The 17,447-nt window shown below is 43.5% G+C and overlaps 1 protein-coding gene across 5 annotated transcripts in view; it reads left to right on the plus strand.

Moving 5' to 3' along the window:
• Nucleotides 1-17,447, plus strand: part of PLCB1 (phospholipase C beta 1) — a 327,471-nt gene that overhangs the window by 183,845 nt on the left and 126,179 nt on the right. For all 5 annotated transcript variants that reach the window (XR_013181595.1, XM_077176289.1, XM_054629483.2 and 2 more), the window contains exon 4: nt 11,613-11,753. Coding sequence is in view for 4 of the 5 variants with exons in the window: in XM_077176289.1 (XP_077032404.1) it covers nt 11,613-11,753 (141 nt within the window). In the remaining variant the exon portion in view is untranslated. The remainder of the gene's footprint in view (nt 1-11,612; nt 11,754-17,447) is intronic.

Consider the following 17,447-nt stretch of genomic DNA (forward strand, 5'->3'; position numbering starts at 1 on the left):
TCTCAGTGAGGCAAGAGTGGCTGATCAGAATGTAAGAAAAATGAAACTCAGTAGATTTTAGAGAAGCAAAAGAGAGACAAGCTCCGTTTACAGAGGGCGGAAATGAAGACACTGAAATTCAGGATTTTTCACCTCTCTCATCACAAGAGATGTCCAGTTTTTGTCTCCTTATTTCCTTTTAAATGATGGGAGGGGGACGAACTCAGAACAGCAAGGTATTAATGCATCTTTATTAAAACCCAGTGTCAAACTGTTGTTTTGGGGAAGTGACATTTAGAATATTCTCATATTTGCAGAATATCCCTTTCCAAATTGCATCCATTATAACTATTTGTTTTCCCAAGGATGTATTGGAAGGGAGCCAACTGGAGGAAGTGTACCCTCAGTGCCATAATCTTATGTGCACAAAATATCTTTAATTCCCTTTTCAAAAAGCATTGGACTTTGTAACCCTTCAGAAATATTTTGGTCAAACCCTGGAGTTCATAGTTTTGCTCAGTCAAGTGCTCCACTGGGGATCCTTGGGAAGTTCAGCAGAGGGGGGAGCACAAAGTGTGGCCTGGAGTTTGTGCAGGAATTTTCCAGCCTCCTCTACTCTTTTCTGGACTCCCTTTCCCTGCCAAGCCTGTTTACTTGACATCCCCCAGCTAAAATTTTATTTTTATCATTGGAAATTAACTGCTTGGGTAGTTTATACACATCAAAGTGGGGTTTGTTTTCCATTGCCTTTAAGGCTGTTTTATCCTTCAATTTGGAAAGCTTCTTATCTAGATGAAACAGCCTTAAATGGCTGGATTTAGTTCATTAAATTCTTGGATAACTGGGAGTCTGTCTGGCACTTAGCAAGTGAAATTAGGAAGAGAAGTGCTGATCCACCCTCTGAATGTAAGAAATTGAATTCTTTGCAAGCTGCCATGATTTGTATGAGGAGCTTTAAAAACAATTAATCATGGTTAAACTGCCAACTTTTTATCCTTTCTCAGCTCCTGTAAGTGCAGGTGAACCTCTTGGAATTGGGGAGAGGTGTTGGGTTTGTGCATTAGGGCAGAATTCCCGTTATCTCTTGGATTCTGTGCATCACCCGGTGTTGGTATCTAATCAAGGATCACATGAACTTCTGGGGTGAAAAATATTCTTTGTTTTCTTGAGCTTTCCCAAAGTTTTGTGATTTCTGCTGTGGAAAAGAGCCAACCATGGGTATCAGGGATGCAAAGGTGTTCAGTGAGAGCTGTCTGCTTTTTAAAGAGCAGCAGCTGCTGTCCCTGTGGCTTTCCCTGTGAACCATGAGGAAAACTGATGGAATTGGAGGAGTTTGAAGGACCAGGTTTGGTGCAGTTGTTTTAATGCTCTGTATGTGCAGATGTACAGGCAGCAATGTGTGTTTATTGAGTGAATTTTGGTTCTAGAACTCATGTGAATGATTCAGATGCCCAAAACTGCTCACTCAAAAGTTTGCATCTGGATTTTTTGGGACCATTTCCATCACTTTCTGCCTGCACTGATTTTCCCTCTTCCATGTCTTGGTATTCTCACGTTGTTTGGCTGCTCACAAATCTGTGATTTGTGACACTCAGGATTTTCTTCAGCACTGTTCTCCAAGTGATGTGTTGTGTTCTTCAGGCTCGATTTAAAACGGATCCAGCCACTCTTTTTATATTCCTTTCCCCAATTAGTTCTCAAAACCATGGAATGCAAAACCAATGCCTTAAAATAAGTTTTAAATATTAAAATAATGTCCATGGCATCCCCTGAAGAATTGCTCTGTGCAGCTGCTGGCCAGAGACATCAGTGCTTGATGTCCTTCTCCTAGCAGAGACTGAACATGGTTCCTGTACTTCCTCAGGTGGTGAAATTATTCTGTCATTAAACCACCAAAATCCAGTGTCTGCATTTATTCACTGTTGTCTCTCCCTCCTCAGCCAGCAAAACATATTTGTGGTTCTTACTCTTGTTCCTTGTAGATTTTACTTCTTTTGTTCCTTCAGTAGTCATGTTGACTTGTAAGCCAGGAGCCTATTTCTACTTGTTTTTTGGTTTTTTTTCTGTTAGATACTTATTTTAAAAGTTAAAATGTATTTAGAGAAAATCCTCCTCTCTGGAGTAGATAGAAACTGACCAAGTTGTAAAAAGGACTCTTAATTTGATTTTTATTATACATTACTCTTTCTCTATTAACTTTGCCATCTGAGGCAGTGGCATCTGCTGTATGATTTTGCCATGTGGTTTTTAGCTGATTTTATGGATTTGCAGAGTCAAATCCCTTGGCTTTGTGCTGCCCTGGCTCCAATTCCCACCGAGCTGGGTTGTCACCAGGAGCCAGGACAGCTCCATCAAGACCTGCAGGGAATTAGTTCACCTGTGTGGGCTAATTTGGCATCAATTTGTAGGTGTCAAATGTCTGCATGTATTTCTGCTTCTGCACTGAGGTGCAGGGAAGGCTTTGTGACCCAGGACAGTGCAGGACAACTCATCATTAGCCATCAATAATTAATCAGATGTGCCATTAAGAGCCTGTGCTCAGCTCACAGGATGAGTGTTTGCTGCAGCCCAAGAAGGAAACAATTTCCACTTCTGTTGCATCATCATTGAAATTGTTTATTTTTCTTTCCTGTGCTGCAAATGAGTTTCGTAGAATTAAATACTTTAAGGTAATGGGAGCAGTGAGTGTTTACAATAATTAAAATCAGGTAAATTGAAACCTTTAGCATTAAGCATCCCACGTGACTTTGTGATTGAAAAAAATGACACCGAAATGTGTCTCTGAGACAGGTAAGAGTGAACAAAGTATCGCTGGCATGGCACACAGGCTTTCTTTCTTGTTTTTTTTATTTATTTATTTTCCTCTGCTGCTGAGTGTGTCTGAAATGTTGCAATAATGAGCATCTCGTTAGTCAGATGTTTTCAGTCCTGGCTCTCTGGGTCTCATCCGTTCTGTCTGTGTGGGGTGGGGAGTTGGTGCAGGCAGCATTTCAGACCATCTGCATGGACACATTTGCACCAGCTAAAAACCAAAATAGTGCATTCAGGTGCAAGGGGTTGTCCTGCAGCCCTGGGGGAGCACTCCAGAGCAGCGTGGGGGATTCCCACAGTGCCTCTCATCCAGCTCAGATTTTGACAAATGCAGATAAATGAGGAACTGATTGTGCCTCAACCTCTGAAGTAACACTATTAAAATAACTCTACCCGGCAATTCCAATTGGGAAGAACAATGCTTGTGAGATTTATAGATAAGTGAAAATGAAGCTGCTGTTCCAGCTATTCCTGCCCTTAGGGGCTGTGCAAGTTGCTGTAGAAATCATTTCATTTAAAGACTTTTTATAGGTTTTGCAATAGTCTCATACAGACCAAAGCAAACGAGTTCATAAAAGTGACATGGAAATGAGATGAGTTGCTTTTCTCCACTGTCTGTTCATCTCTTCCTTTAAAATTAAATTGAAGAAAAACTCGTGGAATTTGGAGGAAGAAAAAGCAGGGAAAGGAAGTGTGTGTGTTTAAAGGTCATCTTTAAGATAATGAGCCATCTGCAGCTGATAAAAATTGGTAAAAAATGTTCATGAGTTAGAAAACACCTAGAGGAAGGTTGTGAGTGGTTGTAGCTGCTCAGTATTTCACCTTTTTCGAGTTGGCATCAATAAAAATTGAGATTTACACTGTGATAAGTAAAGCTTTTTCATGTTAATCACAACCACATCCAAAAGCACTGAAAAACACCACATTTGGTCTGATTTTACTTAGATGGTTTATACTGTCACTTGTTTTTTGTTAGAACACACAGTCTTGCAAACAATCTAAAACTCAAATATCACGAGCCTGGAAAAAAAAATCTTGAGAAATATGAGTGTTAGGATGGAAAATGAAAATAAAATCCAGGCTGAATATTTGCTTCATGTTCTGTCATGAGAGACCCAGGGAAGCTGGATTGGGATCACTGGAACTGTGAGAAAGGTCAGGAAAAGAGGAATGAGGTGGCCCTGGTTTTCTCCCTGGGCTTTTCCTCAGCATGTGCAATTAATTCACTTTGTATTTCAGATAAAATCCTGGTTTTACTGTGTATGCCATAGATATCCTGTGGGCATCTGTCTCCCTTTTCCCCAGAAATCCATCGGATTTTGTCCTCTCAGTAGTATCCTCACCAAAACTGGCACTGAATTACCACCAGTGAATTGGTAGTGCTGTCCCCAGTAAGGTTCTGCAGCACATCTGGTACAGAAATGATGGTGTCAGTGCAGCTCCCAGGCCTGGGAGCTTCCAAAGGATGATTCTGTCCTGCTGCTGGGGTGGCTGGCACAGGACTGGCAGGTTTTCTCGGGGGATGTCCCTAAGTGTTATAAAAATACTGATTTATCACATTGGATGCTTTTAAATAACCTGTGTCTTGCAACACAGGTGTTGTAGAAAGCCAGCATGAATTCATCCTGCATTTTCAGGGCTCACAGTTAGAATTCTATTTGAAATGTCTGTTGGCACAGTCCTCTCTTTTCCAAAGTTCCTTTCTACAGGCAGAGATTGGCTTCCCTCTTATTCCTTTGCCAAAGAAAAATAGGGATTAAGCTGGCACGTGCTCCCTCTTCCTCAAAAGCTGTACATCACAGGAAAAGAAGTATCTTCACTCTTTTCATAGCCTGGTCCTGGTAAACTTGATGTATTGATGTTGTTACTTGAAGCATGGAATTGGATCAAGCTATTTTGGGAGAACCAGCCATTGTTCTGGACCAGGTGTTCATAGGGAAGGTTGATCATCATTGAGTGTTTGAGGTGTGATTTATGGCACCCTGTCCTCCCTGATAACATCTGTGGGAAGAACAGCCCTGGGATTTTAGTTGCATCTGAGGTATTTGGGATTGCTGCACGTACCAGATCTGCAGGAGTCAGTGCATGCCTTGGATCTCCTTCCCTAGGGACTGACTAAAGCATTTCTGACTCCTTTTACCTCATGCTGTGTCATATGCTGTCAGAAATATCCCACTGTATTAACTGAGCAGATGGTCCAATTGAGACCAGTTTAGATGAGTGAGATTATTTTTTAAAGAACCTCCCTCTTGTTTTGTGCACACTGACTTGGTTTGCACAGAAATGATGTCTGGATGACTTGGGTGTTTAAACAAGATCCTGGCTCTGTTTCTGTGCATAGGTAGCTATGGTGATAGCACACCAAATTTGGAACCCATTCTGAAACCTAAGAAAGGAGGAGAAATTTATTTGAAAATATTTTGGTTCTATCTTGATCTGATACTCTTTTGTGAAATGTGTGAAGACATTATTTGTGCTGAAACCATACTGCAGTATTTGTTAGGCTAAATAGATTTCTGGTTTAATGACAATGACTTTGGTGAGGATAACTTGATACACATAAATCCATTTAGCTATCAAACTTCCTGTGTATTGTGTGCCATCAAAGAGAGTTTGGAGAGCACTGTTTTGAATATCTTTGATATCTTAATTGGAGTCTATTCATTTCACGTGGCTGTCAGTGAGACAGCCAGACAAAATCCTGTCAGTGAGTTCTGCAGATGTGATTCCCATGTTGGACATTCCCCTTAATCACTGAGAGGCATTGCTGGGAGATAAACTTGAGAGTTCTGACTTTGCTCTCAGCCAAGGGGGCAGAGAAGAAGATTTCTCTGAAGGATGAGTCTGTCCATGCACTTGATGGGAAGCTCTTAGTGGTGTGTGGCACAAAGGGAATGGAACCAGCTGGGAGGTCTGTGTGGGGATTTTGAGCAGTGAATTTCAGCCAGCTGAAAAGGACATTTTGTTCCTGGGGGTCAGGCTGGTGCACACACCAAGATGAGAAGCAGCTCTTAGGTGTCATCATGGAGCTGAGAAGCCTGGCAGAGCAGAGCTGTGTGCTTCAGGTGCCACAGGTGGCACAAAGGAAATTTGGGAGCCTTAGAAAGCAATTCCTGCCTTTAGCTGGGGTTCTGTGCTGGGCAGCTGGCACTGAGGAGTGGGGCTGGGTCACTCAGCAGAGCTGGGGTTTGGCAACCCTCAGCCAGCCACAGGGGTAAGGGCTGTGATTTTAGCAGTCACTTATTATTTCCTGTTTCACTGGCCCTAAACCAGCAACTTACCTGGTGCTTTAAGTGTTAAGAGCTGGTATTTTGAAATCTGGGTCAAATATATGAGATGTCCATGCTATCTATATATAAGCATGTATATACATTTTTGTTGATAAACACTCTGTGATAAGGAATTCTTGAAGACAAGACATTGTTCTATTTGTAGAAAATCTGTGGGAGTTCTGCCTTCAATGGAGTCACAATAGAAAGCCCTAATTTAGGAAGGTTCTTTGTTTAATTCAAGCCTCAAACTCCAGTGTTTCCTGGAAAACTCTTTGCATATGTAGCCAGCTTCTTTCCTCCCCTATATTCCCTCTTCTGGGATACATATTGAGCTAGAAAAATATAAATGCACTTTTGAGTGCTTGGATGAGCAGAAAATGAAGATGAAAATTGGTGCCATTTTTGTTTCAAGTCTCTCCTGAAGTTATCAGGACATAAATGCAATGATTTGGGATTGTGATAGTTACAGGTAGTAATGCAGACCATGATAGTTGCAGGAATTCTGGAGTACCCTATAGCTCTGTGAAATAGTTTTGAGAGTTTTTTGCATTGTAAATTAATGTCTTCACCAAAAATTCCCAATATTTAGTTGCATGCCTGTTCCAGCAACCCAAGAAGTTGTGATTGTCTGGATAATCACCTGTCTTGGCCATCACATTATCTGTAACCATCCAACCCAGGACAGCCTTTAGAATTCCCTTTCCTTTTCAAAGGGATCAGAAGCTGCTCTCTGAGATGGTGCTGCTGATGCCTTGGCAAGGCTGCCCAGGAACAGAGGCTGGATGGAGTTACAGAATAAAGCAGGGATTTATTCAAAGCATCTCCTCCATGGATGCACCTTGGGCTGCACCCCAGGTGAACCCAAAATGGTCCCAAAATCCACGACTGGTTATGGGGTCTCTCAGTTTTATAAGTTCTGCTCCATTTGCATCTTGGAGTTCATCCAATTCCAGCTCCAGCCCATGCAGTCCCATCCTTCTTATTTTTCTCCAGCCCACGGGGTTTGTGCTCTTGGGCCTGAGATTTGGATCATTTGTCCTTGGTCCCCAGCTGGAGCAGGAATTGTTTTGTCTCCCTGCTCTGTGCACAGAGCTCACTCTCTCCTAACATGAAGCTCAGAACTGCACACCAAAACAGCCCAGAATGTGAAAAATATAAAAACTAAACCTGAGGCACCACTGCAGCTTTGGGAGGCACCAGTGAGCAGAGGGGTCTAAGTGTTGGAATCAGCATTTGGGTGCCACAGGACCTCGTGGCAGCCTTTTATAACCATACATGAAGAACCAGAGCATTTCCACAGGCACATGGTGTGCTGCAGGTTTGCAGAAGAAAAAAACAGTTTAAGGAGCTGGTGATACTAATAAGAGATGTTATGGCATTTGCTGTGCTGTGCAGAGCACACACTAATTGGGATTTCAGGGTTAGGACCTACATTTTAATAACACCAATCACAGTGGCAAGCAGGGATTGTAATGTGGCTGAGCTGCCTCTCTAAGTTTGTGTTATTCTTATGATTTCCAGTGAAAAGGAAATAGAGCAGGAGACAGTTAGGGAAGTCTGATTGAAATCTATTTTTATCCATCTGTCTACAGGACCCTGGTTTCTAACAAAAAGTCATTATTTTGCATTTGTTCATGAAAATGGTAGGACTTCCATAAGCTTTTTTCTAAATTTATGTTTCTGGTTAATTTTTTTCTCTATTCTCTCTTTATTTCCCATTGTTTTAAGGTATATTTTCTTTGATAAGTTTCCCAAGACAGCAGAACCAAATAGGGAAGATTTTTTTTCCAAAGATTTTTTCCAATCCTCTGACCAACCTTAGCCTCAATTTGACATGACTAATGTGATTTTTGATAGATTCTAAAGCTCTTTGTGCTGCCAACACCATCCTTATCACCTCCTCCACATTTGCCTCCACACAAATTCCATCTCCCTCTGGGAATTTAAGCTGCACTGTCCCATCCAAACACTGATTTTCCTGACCTATTTCTGGGGCAGCCTTCAGGTACTTAGAGTCCTTGAGCTGAAGCTCCTACCAGACTCCAGTGGAAGGGGAAAACCAAGCTGAGCCCTTTTGACTGCAAGAAGCAAAAGGAAACATCAAAGACTTAAAATATTGAGCTACAAAGGGAACTTGGATGAGTTATGTGGGTATTGCCAATGGCTGCTGTTCATTGGCCATCCCATGGGTGGGTTCCCAAACTTCAGATGTTCCAAAAGTTGCTGTAATCAGTATTAAATATGTGTAATTCTTCTGAATGTCCATCAAAGAGCTCAGCATATTGCTAATTAGGCCCCAGTTTAGCAAAGAGTTTATCCCAAAACCAATCTGTCCACTCGTGAGCCAGTGCATGAAACACAACCCCAACCAGCAAGCAGGCTTGGCAGTGTCATTCCCCAAAATGGAATCACCAAAATCAATCCCATTTACATGAAAGAAGCTAAATTTGGTCTTGCTGCTTGGTCTGTTTTTTTCCCCATGTGCTTTCCTGCCATCTCCACGGGAAAACCTGCTGACATTTTCAAAAGGGCTTTGATTCATAGAGCACCGAGAGCCTTCAAGATGTTGGTAAAGGATATTTTGCTCATCTCCTTAACAGTGCCTGCAGCAAAGGGGGTAACAAGAGAGCTGAGGAATGAGGAACGAACGTGGGAGCTGGCAGTAGGGTTTGGTGTGTGAGAACCTCAGATCCTAGCACTAATTAGCACCTAGATGATTAGCTAAGGGTGAGGTTGTCACTGACAAGGGCATCTGTCACCCCTGAAGGGCAAATACACCCATGGCAGGGGTCAGCACAGCTGTGAGTCATGTTAGCATCAAAATTATTCTCTTGCACTGAAATTAAACATAGAAAATAAAAAAAAAGCTAAAAAACAGCTATTAAAATATGTCTTTGGGGTCTGTGGGGCCCCCAGCAGGCTGCACTGAGACAGCCCAGGACTTGTGGTGTATTCCTTTTATGAACAGCTGCTGGGTGGTGCTGGACAGTGCACTGCTGTAATGGACTGTGTGCTTCCAACTTTGCTAAACAAGCCTTAAACACAGCAGAGAAATTCACATTTCAGCCATTCAAACACAGCAGCCCAAAGACAATGGTCTGTCTAACTGCTTGCTTGGAAAACCTGGCAAAAAACCCCTTGGGTTTGGGAAACCAAATCCACACTCGCATTGCTTGATTTGCAACTAATTTCTGCTTCTGAAAAACCGAGCCAGTGCCAGATAACTTTGCTTTGGATGAATTTCCTTGGAAAAAGCATCTCATTGCAAATATGTTTCTTGCTTTATTCTGTGGCTGGTGCATGTCTTGGTCCAAGTGGAGTGTGATTCACCCCTGAGACATCCTTGGCCAGGTGTAAATACAGAAGAAGGGGGTTCTGCCCTCTCCTTTTGGTGCTGCCGCTGCAGTCCATGATCCAGAGTGGAGCTGTGAGCAGGAGGCACAGCCAGGGAGAGGGAGGGAGCAGTGCCAGTGGTGGGGAAGGAGGAAAGCAGAGAGACAATCCCCCTCTGTCTGAGCCCAGGAAGAATGATGCTGTTCCCAGACAGGCCCTTGAGCAGAGGCATTTATCTGTCTGATTTGGGGTTGGAATGGAAAGGAGATGGATTCTCATCTCCCAGAGACATAAAACAAAGCTTTGAAACATCCAGCCTGTAAATAAAAGAGAAAGGAACCCATCAAGTAATGCACCATGACTGACTTAGCAACTGCAGGGCATTTCTCTAGCTCTTCTCCCAGATCTAAATGATACCATTTCTTTGTCTTTCTGCTTTGAATGCTCTGAAATCTCTGAAACACAACTACTATTTCTGTATCCCCCTCCTGTGTTTCTCTCCTGTGAAAGGCTGTGATTAACTTGTTTACCCACGAAACCATCTTTGTCTGGGAGCACAATGATATTCACCATTTACAGAGCCCTTAAATAGGATCGTTCTGTCTGTTCTCCTGTAACACTTGGCATCATACCAGTATTTAAAGAGGCTCAGCACTTATGATAGACAGCCTTGTACTTTCTTTTCAGTTTCTACCTCATGCTCCAAAAATGTTTTCCTAAATCTGGTGAAGTGTTTGGTGAACACACACACAGCTCCATTGCCTCCAAGAAGGTGTGATACCAATCAGGAGATGCCCTTTGGATTGATGTCTTGTTGGTACAGGATTTCCTGCAAGATCCATGAAAAATGGCCTTTTTTAATCACCTTATTATTTTAAATTTAATTGGTATCAGTTGGTGGAAATGTAGATACTTATTCCAAAAGTTAGGAAATATTAAGAATACCACAAACTGAATGTATGCAGGCAGTGCAGGGAGAAGGTTCATGGGAGAGTGAAATTCAAAGTGCAGTGCATTTATTGTGTCAGTTTTGAAATAACTTGATCTCTGCACAGCATCTGCCATCCCACAGGGATTCTCTTGCTAGCCATTTTTTAGTTTTTGTAGGAGACTGAGCACTCTTGCCTTCTAGGAAAGCTGAGCTTTCCCATTATCCAGGCCCTTTGCAAAGGGCTGAATCCAGTCATGCAGGGCAGCTTTTCATCTGTCTTCATAAACTTCACCACGAGGCCAGGGACCCGTTTTCCTCATTTCAAACACACTGAGTGCGTTTCCTGGAAATGGAGCAGCCTCACAGACATGAGCAGAGTCACCAAATAACCTGAGGTTTTTACTCACATTTAGGTTGCCAGTGCAGCTGAGGTTCAGGCTATTAATAGCAGATAAAAATCCTTGAATTGAGCTTTCCTTCACAGAAGTGTTGGGTGGTGGCTGCTCTGGCAGGCTGGAACAAGGTGCCCACGGAAGGGGCTGAGTCACCATCCCTGGAGGGCTTTACCAGACGTGTGTGGAGGTGGCATTTGGGGATATGGGTTAGGGGTGGCTTTGGCAGTGCAGGGGGAACAGCTGGACTTGATGCTCTTAAAGGTCTTTTCCAACTTAGATGAGTCTATGATTCTGGATTGGATACAAACTGGGGGGGAAAGGCTAAAAGCTAAATCTAAATGGAGTATAACTAATAATTTCAATAATACATGACCTGTTGAACATGAAGAAGAAAGAGGAGAGCAACACCAAAATCCCATTAATCATTTCATAGAGTTTAAGAAAGTTAATTCCAGAAGTCTTCTTAATTCCTTAGGAAAAACTTAAGTTCTCATTTTCAGTTTTATCTAAAATCCATTAAAATCACTGCTGAGGACAGTAGCCTTTGGACAGATTGTGTTGTTTTGACAGTTTGTGTTTGCTTGACTTCTGCAGCAAAATGACTGAAAACAGGACTGTGCAGCCATCAGCTGGACAGCTCTGAGTGTGCACAGCACCAATACAGAGCTCAGAGCTTTGGAGGATTTACAGCAATGATTTCCTTTTTATTCTGGGCTAATAACTTCAACTATTGAATGAGTCATTAGCCGGATCAGAACCAAGAGGCCAACGTGTTTAAAACGTTCAGAATGACCCAGGTTTCCCAAGTGGGAGTGTTTGCAGTTTTTGCACCTCTCTCAGTGCAGTGTATGTGCAGCAGTTTTTAACCCTTTGGTGGCTGTTCCCCTGCAGGACCCGAAGCTGCGGGAGCTGCTGGACGCTGGGAACGCGGGAGGCCGGCTGGAAAACAGGATGATCACCGTGGTGTATGGGCCAGACTTGGTCAACATCTCCTACCTGAACCTGGTGGCATTCCAGGATGACATTGCAAAGGTAACACACCTGCCAGAAGGAGCTCTGTCATAGCCAGTTCAGGCTTTGGGGTAGGGCTACCTCAGCTGAAAGTGGGAGCTGCTGTGAGATGAAGCACAGTTCTGTTCTGGAGCTGGGCCACTCAGTTCCCAAGAAGAAATGTGCAAGCTTTTTTTGTTTTGTGGTTGTTGTTGTTGTTTTTTTTTTCCCAAGGAGTTTATTCAGCAAGATTTATGCCCCTGCTAAGTGTGCTCGTGTTCAGAACGTTGCTTGTAAAGCCCAAATAATCACAGTAAAAAGAGTGTTACACACAAATTTTAGCTCAGGAATGAGATGTTACACTGTGGCTCCCCAAACACACATCAGTGTTTCAGTAGCAGCATCACATTTTGCCTGCTGAGAGCCCTTGATAAGGCTTGTTGTCAATATCATTTTCTTAGAAAAGTATTTTTTTCTGTGCAGGTCCATCAGTTTCCTCTGTCCAACCCACAACATAAAATTACACTTAGCACATTTGTGTTTGAGTTTGTTCCTCCTTTTTCCAATTTCTCTACAATTCAATTCTGTTTAATAAACTGGGAACTTTTGCTTTATCTGTTTCCAGCAGACATCCCAAAGCTTCTCCTCTCTCCCCTTGCACTCATGTGGGCACGCTCTGCTCCCAGCCTCCAGCCATCCAGGCACAGAACACTTTCCACAGGGCATTTTTACATCCTGGCCTTCACCAGATGGTGTGAAAAGAGCTTCTCTGCAGCCTGCTGGGATTTAACAACAGCAAGGGATTATTTTAACACCTCACAGGCCATGAGGATTGTTAGGCCAGGTGCAAAAAGGTCATAGGATGAAAGCCTTCAGCAAGGAGGGGACATTTCTGCTTGCCAAATCCCCATTTCTGCTAATCTTCTTTAGCCAATTGGCAAAACCACGAGTTCCAGTTCTTTTAGACATAGAAGAATAGAGATAGAGGAGTTTGTGGGAGTTTGTGGTGGTCCATGAAGAGCTGAGAGGGAAGTGCTGTTCTTAGGCTTGAAAATGCAAGGGTGAGCAATCTTAACACTGCAGAAATGAAAGCAATTCAAATAACTCTTCAGGAGAGAAAAAGGAGCTACGCTGATGAAGGAAAATGAAAAGGTATGCTAAAGCTTTACCAGCAGAAATTGCTGTCCCTTATCAAGGAGCAGGGAAAATCACCCAAATCAGAAGACATCATTATGTCCTTCTTTTTCACTTTCCTGTCTAGCCAGCAGTCAGTGAGTCCTAATCTATTTGCTAAAACAGCACAGAAATGGGTGTTTTAGGGCTGTTTTCTGTTTGATAATGGAATCCTAAAGCAGATAAAATCATATTTTGTAAAAGCTTGGCTGCTCTAAATCTTGAGTAACTCTCACCATCCGAGTAATTAAGAATCTGAGTCTTCCTTTTTATTTGGAAATGCAATAGAGCAAATAAATTAATATTTGATCAGTTGGGTGCTGTGGTCTGGGGATGCAATTTTTAAGGCATTGCAAATGAACTGTGTGTGCTTTGAGGCCATGTTAAATATCCTGATTGTTGGAATCAAAACAGTTTTGATCACTGTTGAACACATCTAAAAATTCCTCCCCTTTGAACCTGTTTACCAACTTTATATGAACCAGAACACAGAATTTGGTCTCTGTTGTCTCTGAGCCCCGTGCAGTGAGTCAGAGAAAGTGTAATAAATAAGCACATCAGGCCCAAGTCATCTCTCAGGGAGCTCTGGGGAGGAATGTCAGTACAAGGCGTTTCCAGCGTCATAATTGCAGATTTGGACCCTTCTGATGTTCCAGGGAAAGCAAGTGCCAATAGAAATCCTTCCCACCTTTCCTTTTCAGTGCATGAATATTTTTTGGTTAACCCTTCATTTGTGACACCTTGTTTTTCAAGTTGTGTGGCAAGTGTTGACCAGAGCTCCCTTAAGGAGAAAGGCAAAGTAAACTGTAATGGTCTTAATGAGGCAATTAAAATCATTCCATTAGAGGATTTCTCCCTTTGCCTTTTCTGCTACAAACTCTGCTGCTCACATCCACTGGCCAAGTTATGGGAACAGTAGGAGAATGCAAGTCTTGGGTTACTCAGCTTGCCCGAGGTGCAGGAAATAGAAATGTCAGTGTGCTGGTTTGTGTCCATTGCTCCAGGAGAAAGTAACTGGCGTTGGAAGCACATCAGTGATGAGCTGAGGGGCACCTGCTTTGATCAAAGAATGCAGCTTGGAATTCATGAGGCCCTGGTCTAAAGGGCAGGCAGGAAGGTGTGTCCTGGTGGGGAAAGAAGCAGCACTGAGAGAGCCCTCACTTATTTCCCTCTGAGAGAGCCTGTCTGGGGTAGGATTTACCTGTGAGCATCCACAGATTGCTGCAGAGGCACCAGAGTTCATTCTCAAACCCTGTTCTGAGCAAATGCTCCTTTTCCCTGTCTCCACTCCCAACATGAAGAAGTCCAGCCCATCAACCTCTGGCTGCTCCCATGGCAGTTCCCTCTCTTCCCAAATCCAGCAGATTCAGAAGGGAACATCTCCTTGTTCCCAGCCCTTTCACTCTCTTTGGTGCCTCTCATGGCAGCTCTGTTCTTTCTGCACTGCCCATCCTGGCCATGCAGGGCCCTGTGCAGAGCCCCAGGAAATCTGTTTCTCCTCAGTTTGATGAGCTTTGGGTAAAATGCCTCACTAAGAGCTGATGAGTTCCTCCATAAGTAAAATGATGTCATCAAGGATGATTCACAAGTCACTCTATCCTATTCTTTCCAGCATACATCTTTATTTTTCTATCTTCCCTAGTGTATGTAAGAGCTTGATCAGTAGAATAAAATAAATTCACATCCATTTGATATGGTGTTTTTAAAAATGAAATTCTGAAAGTGTAGAATTTCAGCAGCTTGCTTTGTTAACCTCCCACCAAAAAGAAATGTGTGAGGACCTTGCCTTCACACACAGTCAGGCCTGATTTGAAGGAAGAGTTTTCAAGGCTCTGTGCTGCCTTTTCTTATGAAAAAGGTCTCATCTCTTCTGTTGCACTGAATGTCTCATGGTAGCCTGATGAGGCATGCAGAGGAAGAGAGACGATGACTGCACTGAGCAGCACACATTTCCACAGGAGCTGCTGCTGATGTGCTCCCTGCCACAGCACTGAGCAGCTGAATTAGCCATCAGCAAAGTTCACAGGAATGGCAGAAGATGAACTGGGGTGGAGGACACAGCCAGGAGGGGATCAGGTGCAGGAAGCTCTCTCTTACCATGATGGATGTGGCTTCTTGAAGATCAGGTCAGGTCCTTGTGCTCCCATGAGGGATCAGTGCTGTGCTTGCTGGCACTGCTGCAGCCCTGTTTTGTTTCAAAAAGCCCAGATTTGTATTTTCCTGTTGTATCACATCTGTGCAGAGGCTGCAGCACCCATGGCACTCTGGAGGTTGCTGTACCCTTCCCACAGCTGGCTGTTTGCTCTCCACACAGAGCAGCCCTCCATCCCCTGGAGCTCCCCCTGAGCTCTGTGGGCTGGAATTGCTGGTACAAGGCTGGGCTGTGGGCTCTGCGCTCTGCCATGCAGCAAACCCAGGGAAATGGAGCCCTTTGGTAGCTGGAGCAGCAAGGCACACCTTGGCCCAAGCATCTCTTTATTTTTAAGCTCTGTCCTCAGTACTGCTGCTCCCCATCGTGCCAGGGGCTCAGAGCAGTGGCTGCAGGGATGATGTGATCCTTGGCACATGCTCTGATCTTGGCTTTCTGGCTGTGGCTCTGGGCTGGCTGGGCCCTAAAAGGGGAGAGACAGTGAGCAAGTGTTGCTGGTGCCCTGCTTAGGTGTAGCCATGATATTTTCTGAAAAATCCTTTCCTTAGGAGTTTTCCTCCTGAGAAGCTGAGAGGCCTCAGGAACAAAATGTAAACATTGATTATCTGTTGCTGTGGAATGCAACAGGTGCATCTGGGATTGGGCTCATGGGGTTGTTTCTAATTAATGGCCAATCACAGCCCAGCTGGCTCGGACAGAGAGTCCAAGCCACAAACCTTTGTTACTGATTCCTTCTTATTCTATTCTTAGCTGCCCTTCTGATGAAATCCTTTCTTCTATTCTTTTAGTATAGTTTTAATATAATATATATGATAAAATAATAAATCAGCCTTCTGAAGCATGGAGTCAGATCCTGGTCCCTCCCCTCATCCTGGAACCCCTGTGAACACTGCACAGTTAGGAGTGGCTCAGCCTGCAGGCAGCCCTCAGAGTGTCTGGCAAGAGTGATGGGGTTGCTTTGGAGAGCCAGGAAAAGCCAGCAGAGGAGCAGAATGGAACAAATGGCACGGCTGCTGATATAAATAATGTGTGTGACAGGCACATAATGAGTGAGTTCCCCTCACATTCCTGTCAACAAGCACTCGGACAAAGCAAAGGAAGAGCTGGGGGTGTGGGATACTCTTGGAGTGCCCTACTTCTGTTCTACACAAAATATTTCAGCTTCAAGCCCAGCAGAAGCAGCAGGATGAACACAGTCCATCAAGGTCTGTTAAAAGGCAGTGTATTTTCGATTTCCAGCGAGTATTTTGTGTTGTGTTAGTCTCTGTGGCCGTTAGTGTCACAGGGAGAAGTCTGAGCAGCTATTATTAGTGCCTAAACAAAGCAGTGTTTACAAGATGAGCCTATTTTGAGCCTGGAAAAATGAGTTGCCAAGAAGAAAAACAGATGCTACACTTAATACGCTGCTCTCTGTTCCAGGACTCACAGCAAAGCAGTTGTGTTGCTAGCGAGCCTGACTCCTCCTCCTCTGCTTTCTCACACCCCTGGCTTTTTCAGACTAGACCTAAGAAGGAAAAAACAATTAAAGAAGAAGAGTGGCACAAGAAGGTGGAGGGAGCACTGATTTGCCTCCAGAACAAGTCTGTGTGTGAGGGAAGAAGGTTTCTCTTGCAGACACAGCAGCCACAGGAGAGGTGTTATCTCTGTTGCTGAGGGCTGAATGGGATGGGCTCAGGGTCTGAGAGCTGGAGGACATCAAAGGCCACTAAAACACTGGGCATGCAGGCAGCCTTACCCTTGGCAGCTCAGGTGGGAGACCAGCTTCAGGAACAAGGTCTGGTATCAGGGAAAAAACCCTAGCATATAAAAGAGATGGAAAACCCCCCCAGCTTCTCAAATCAATCACCTGGTCATGTGGAAAAATGAGGATTTTTTTGGTAAAACAGGCTCTAAGCTCCAAAGTGACACAGGAACATTTGTTTTAGTGGAAGTTAATGGCACTTCTCATCCCTATCCATTTTTATCAGAATGGAATCCCCCATTTTTTTTTAATATATATTTTTTTCTCAAGAAAAAGAAAGGCCAAGGAGAAGGGAATATTTCCCAAAGAGTGTGACAGTGGGAATTTTGGAATTGGACTGTTAGGAAAGGAAACATAACTTTAGTTTGGAACAAAACTCTGAAAGCTTTGTCAACTAAAACAAAAAAACAATCACAGTGTTTGCAAAGGCACTGCTTGTTTTCTTCCCTTTCTTTCAGTGGGGTGAAACGAAGCCAATCCAAAACCACAGTTGTGATGAAAAAGGTTTGCAATTAAAGACTGTGAATAAGCATCAGGTTAGAAAGGAAAAATGCCCTGAAGCTGTCAATGAAAATCTGTGAGAGAGACCTGCAAGGGAGGAGAGAGAGCAGCACAAACTCTGAGTCTAAAATTCAGTTTATAATCATGGTCCAGCCCTGCTGGGAACCCAGGA

This window comes from Agelaius phoeniceus, chromosome 3 (assembly GCF_051311805.1).
Source record: "Agelaius phoeniceus isolate bAgePho1 chromosome 3, bAgePho1.hap1, whole genome shotgun sequence".
Classification (NCBI taxonomy): domain Eukaryota; kingdom Metazoa; phylum Chordata; class Aves; order Passeriformes; family Icteridae; genus Agelaius; species Agelaius phoeniceus.